This window comes from Gracilinanus agilis, unplaced genomic scaffold (genome assembly GCF_016433145.1).
Source record: "Gracilinanus agilis isolate LMUSP501 unplaced genomic scaffold, AgileGrace unplaced_scaffold45435, whole genome shotgun sequence".
Taxonomy (NCBI): Eukaryota; Metazoa; Chordata; class Mammalia; order Didelphimorphia; family Didelphidae; genus Gracilinanus; species Gracilinanus agilis.
Window position 1 is genome coordinate 1,994 of NW_025379617.1, and position 3,804 is coordinate 5,797.

Below are 3,804 nucleotides of genomic sequence, written 5' to 3' on the forward strand. Positions count from 1 at the left end.
GTTGGGGTGGCAAATGTAGCAATTAGAAATGACTGTTCTTAAAATGAATGGGATCTAAGTCACTTACTCAAAATATCCTATCATGACAAATTAGAGGAAGGACATAAGATATTCAATTAAGCTTTACCATCTAGACAACCAAAGGCAAAGAACTAATATCCTATTTGGACATCTTGACTAACTGAAATAACAGGACAATATTTAGATCTATAATTTTGACTATATAAACACAAAATGGATGAATCATGAGTTTCTGGAATCCTTAAAAATGACACTTGAGCACTTATCTATTTTAATATTTATCTTCAAACTTGACCCATCATTGTCATCAATTTTACTCATCAAAGCTGCTTGTGGAAAGTAATGGAGCTTGGGATGGGCTTTTCGGGTGAGCGAGCTGAAACTTTCCCCGTAAGGTCTTGGTCATTATTGGGGTCAACCCTGTTCCAGTTTCCATGTTTTCTTTATTGATAAGAGGGGTTCCTCCTGGACTCCTGTCTATGTCGACTTTCTTAAGAAGTCTTCTTAGATCCACTCATCCTTTGCTGGGAGTGATGATCATATTTGCAATGTGAGCGGATGGAAATTTAGATTGAGGTTTCAGGGCGATACTCTGAAGATCGGAGACTGTAACCAGTGGCTTTCGTTCCTTCATCAATGACAAGGTCTTATTCCTAATATTAGAACTCTGTGTCTTCTTTAACTTCACATTGAGCAGGTCTTTAACAGTTATCTATCTGCATGGGCACATCTTGTTTTAATGGTGCAGCCTGAAGAGTTTCGATGTGATCAACTTTTTTGAGCAACAAAGGTGCTGAGCATAGTGGAAGAGGCAGAGGTGGTGGTGGTGGTGGTGGTGGTGGTGGTGGTGGTGGAGGTGGAGGAGGGGGAAGAGAAGGAGGAAGAGGAAGAGGGAGAACTGAAGGCTGCTGTTTCGCTGGCAGGAGTATGGGTACTGATTCTCGAATAGTGGTTTGAGTTTGGGCAAGCTCCTCCAGAAGTTGAGCCCCCAAGTGACATGTTTTGTGCCCGTCCTGGCACACGGAATGCTCTGAGGCAAGCGTCTGAGAGGTCTTCAGTGCTTCCTGGAGCTTGTAAAATTCATTTTCCAGCTTGTAAACCTGCTGTTTGAGCAGGCCAAGTTCCCGGAAGTAGATACGGGATGGAAACAGGCAATCTTTCCAAATCCCTAAATTCTGTGTAATACTGCTCTGGCAACAGTAATAGAAAGACCACACCTTCTTTGCCAAGAATTTCACTGGATTCTTCACACTGGAAAATGTGACACTCCAGGCTAATGTTGGCCAAATTTGGCCACAACCTCTATTTGTAGGAGGGGCATCTATCATCCTTTCAGGTGGAGATAGAGTTGGAGATGATGAAGGAGAGGAAGGAGGAGAAAGAGGTGGAATGGGATCAGGGGGACAAACTTTTCTCTTTTTGAATAACATTCTGGCTCTCAACTTCCTTCTTCTCTGATATTTGTGCTTGGTCATTTTTTTAGTATAAGAGCCCCAGGAAGTAAACAGAGTCCGGGTAATGTCTTCTCGGGCTGCAGCATCTGGGAGAATTCAAAATTCAGTACCATAATTTCTAATAACACATTTAAAAAAAACAATAGTAAACAACCCATTATTATAATCACTTGTTATGATGTTTAAAAAAATTGTATGCTTGTTACAAATTTAAACGTTGGCTAAGATATTTTCTTAACAAACTCTGTTACTGCCTCCATAGCAATTGTGGGGCAGAGTCTAAAAGAAATCTGATATTAAAAAAAAACCCTTCTGAGTCAGAATTATCCTCAGGACTATAGGTCCTTCTGATAGAAAGCAAGCTAAAGACAGATACATCAGCATACAGGAGCCCTCCTGGCTTCCTGTATAAAAATCCTGGGTAGGAAATTTTCATGTTTCTTCTACCCATTTAAGACAACAATTCTTTATAATAAAATATATAAAACCTTACCCTTTAAGGCAACAATTCTTTAAAATAAATGTATAAAACATTATCATTTATACATAAGGGACTAGTATCTAAAGTAAAATTTAAAACCTCTTATAAAATTAAAATTTAAATTCTCAAGGCATAATTATTAAGATAGAATAAAACTTAAAAGACATGTGTTCCTTTAGTATACATAAGGCTATTCACAACTTTAAAATGTGTAAGATGTTCATAAATGGTACATAACAGCATTGTTTGAATACAGTAAAAAATGAAACCTTAAATAAATTAGGAAATACAATATCAGTAACAGATAATAAGCTATACAGTCAAAAATCCTCTTTCATCAGTTCTAATAGATTTTGTTCGCTATTTGGGAGTTACAATAAAATTATAAAAGGAGTTAATCTAGAAGCCAAAACTTCGTTAGCTTAAAATGATTCAGTGCAACAGAAAAATCAACAAAATCAACAAAATTAATTCATAAAACTAATCCGCAAAACACAGTAAGACACAGAGTGTTTTTAAAACAGAAATAAAACACATTCAGTTCTGAGGTTTTAAAATCCACCTCTGGTCCAAATTCAAGGTCCTTATAACTACCCTTTGCTCTGAGCATAAGGGTTTTAAAGTTCAAAGTTCCCCTGAGTTTCAAGTTTGAAATAATCGCAAGAAAGTTTGAAATAGGCCATGCGGCCAATTGAAGAGTAAACCCTAGCCAAGCTTGGGAAAAGCTTAGGTCAGTTTTTAGAAAACCCAAGTGGAGAGATTGTGGGCAGGGGTGCCTAGGTCAGGCTTTAGAGAAAACACGTGAAGGGCTTGTGGGGTAGCTAGAGGAGCTTTGTTCCAATTAAAAGTCACTAATGTCTATGAGAAAGGGGTGCATACTTCCCAAATCTTAAGCAGCAGTCGGCAGTCTCTGGGATTGGAGTCTCAGCGATCGGCATGTGGAGGCACTGGGGGAGGGCAGGCAGAAGCAGTCTTGGGAGCAGTGACAGTGTCCCAGTGCTTGGGATTCTCAGGAAAAGCAGAAGCGGCCGCAAGTCAGGAACGGCAGAGCAGTCCAGCGAGGCAGGAACTATTAGCAAAAATCAAGACCAGGCCAGGGAGGTTTTGGTGGAATTGGCTGAAACTGGCTAAAGCAGCTTAACAAAATGCTGCTATCGAAAACACAGCATATAAAGCCATTTTTTCCCTCTTGATAAATTGCTCAAAAGAGCTGAGCAAAGTGGCCAAAGCATGTCTATAGCTTTGGAGAGGATTCTAAATACTCTCAGGCTATCTGAAAAATTGAGAGCTATGTTTCCAATGTGGTTGCCAAAAATGTAACGATTAAAAATGATAAAGGCTGATATTAAGAGGAAAAGTAATATTTTAATTACCATGGCCATGTTGGTAAAAATATATAAAGCCACACGCCTGATAAAAATGTATTTAAATCTTCCCACCAGTCTGTATCTTCCCCATCTTGTCTATGTAGCCAGAGAGCACCTCAAGCCGGGTTCCCCAATACTTAAAGCCAGGCTTTACGTTGAAGACTTCATCATGTCCAAAACAGGAAACCCCTTGCATTATGGAAAATGTAGTTTCAAAGTGTCCACAGGAAGTTTGTCAAATACTTTTAAATGGAATGCCCAGAATTTCAAATAACACATAGTTCAATCCTCTGGCCACCACTTTTAATATATTGAACCCATAAAACCCCTTTTTCTCCCTTATAGAACACATTAATTTGAATGTAAACTTTTATGCCAAAGGGGATCTGCCCCCTAATTGGCTTTTTATCAATGCTCCTAGCAAACACTGGTTTTATTCTCTCTCTCTCTCTCTCTCTCTCTCTCTCTCTCTCTCTCTCTC

At 39.0% G+C, this 3,804-nt stretch overlaps 1 protein-coding gene across 1 annotated transcript; it reads right to left on the minus strand.

Annotated features, from left to right (window-relative positions):
• Positions 1 to 334: 334 nt before the first annotated feature.
• LOC123255382 (proline-rich protein 11-like) lies at positions 335 to 3,519 on the minus strand. The gene is given in 3 exon segments (XM_044684191.1): positions 335 to 733; positions 735 to 1,561; positions 3,396 to 3,519. Coding segments are annotated over 3 exon segments (1,350 nt in total).
• Between the last annotated feature and the right edge of the window lie 285 nt (positions 3,520 to 3,804).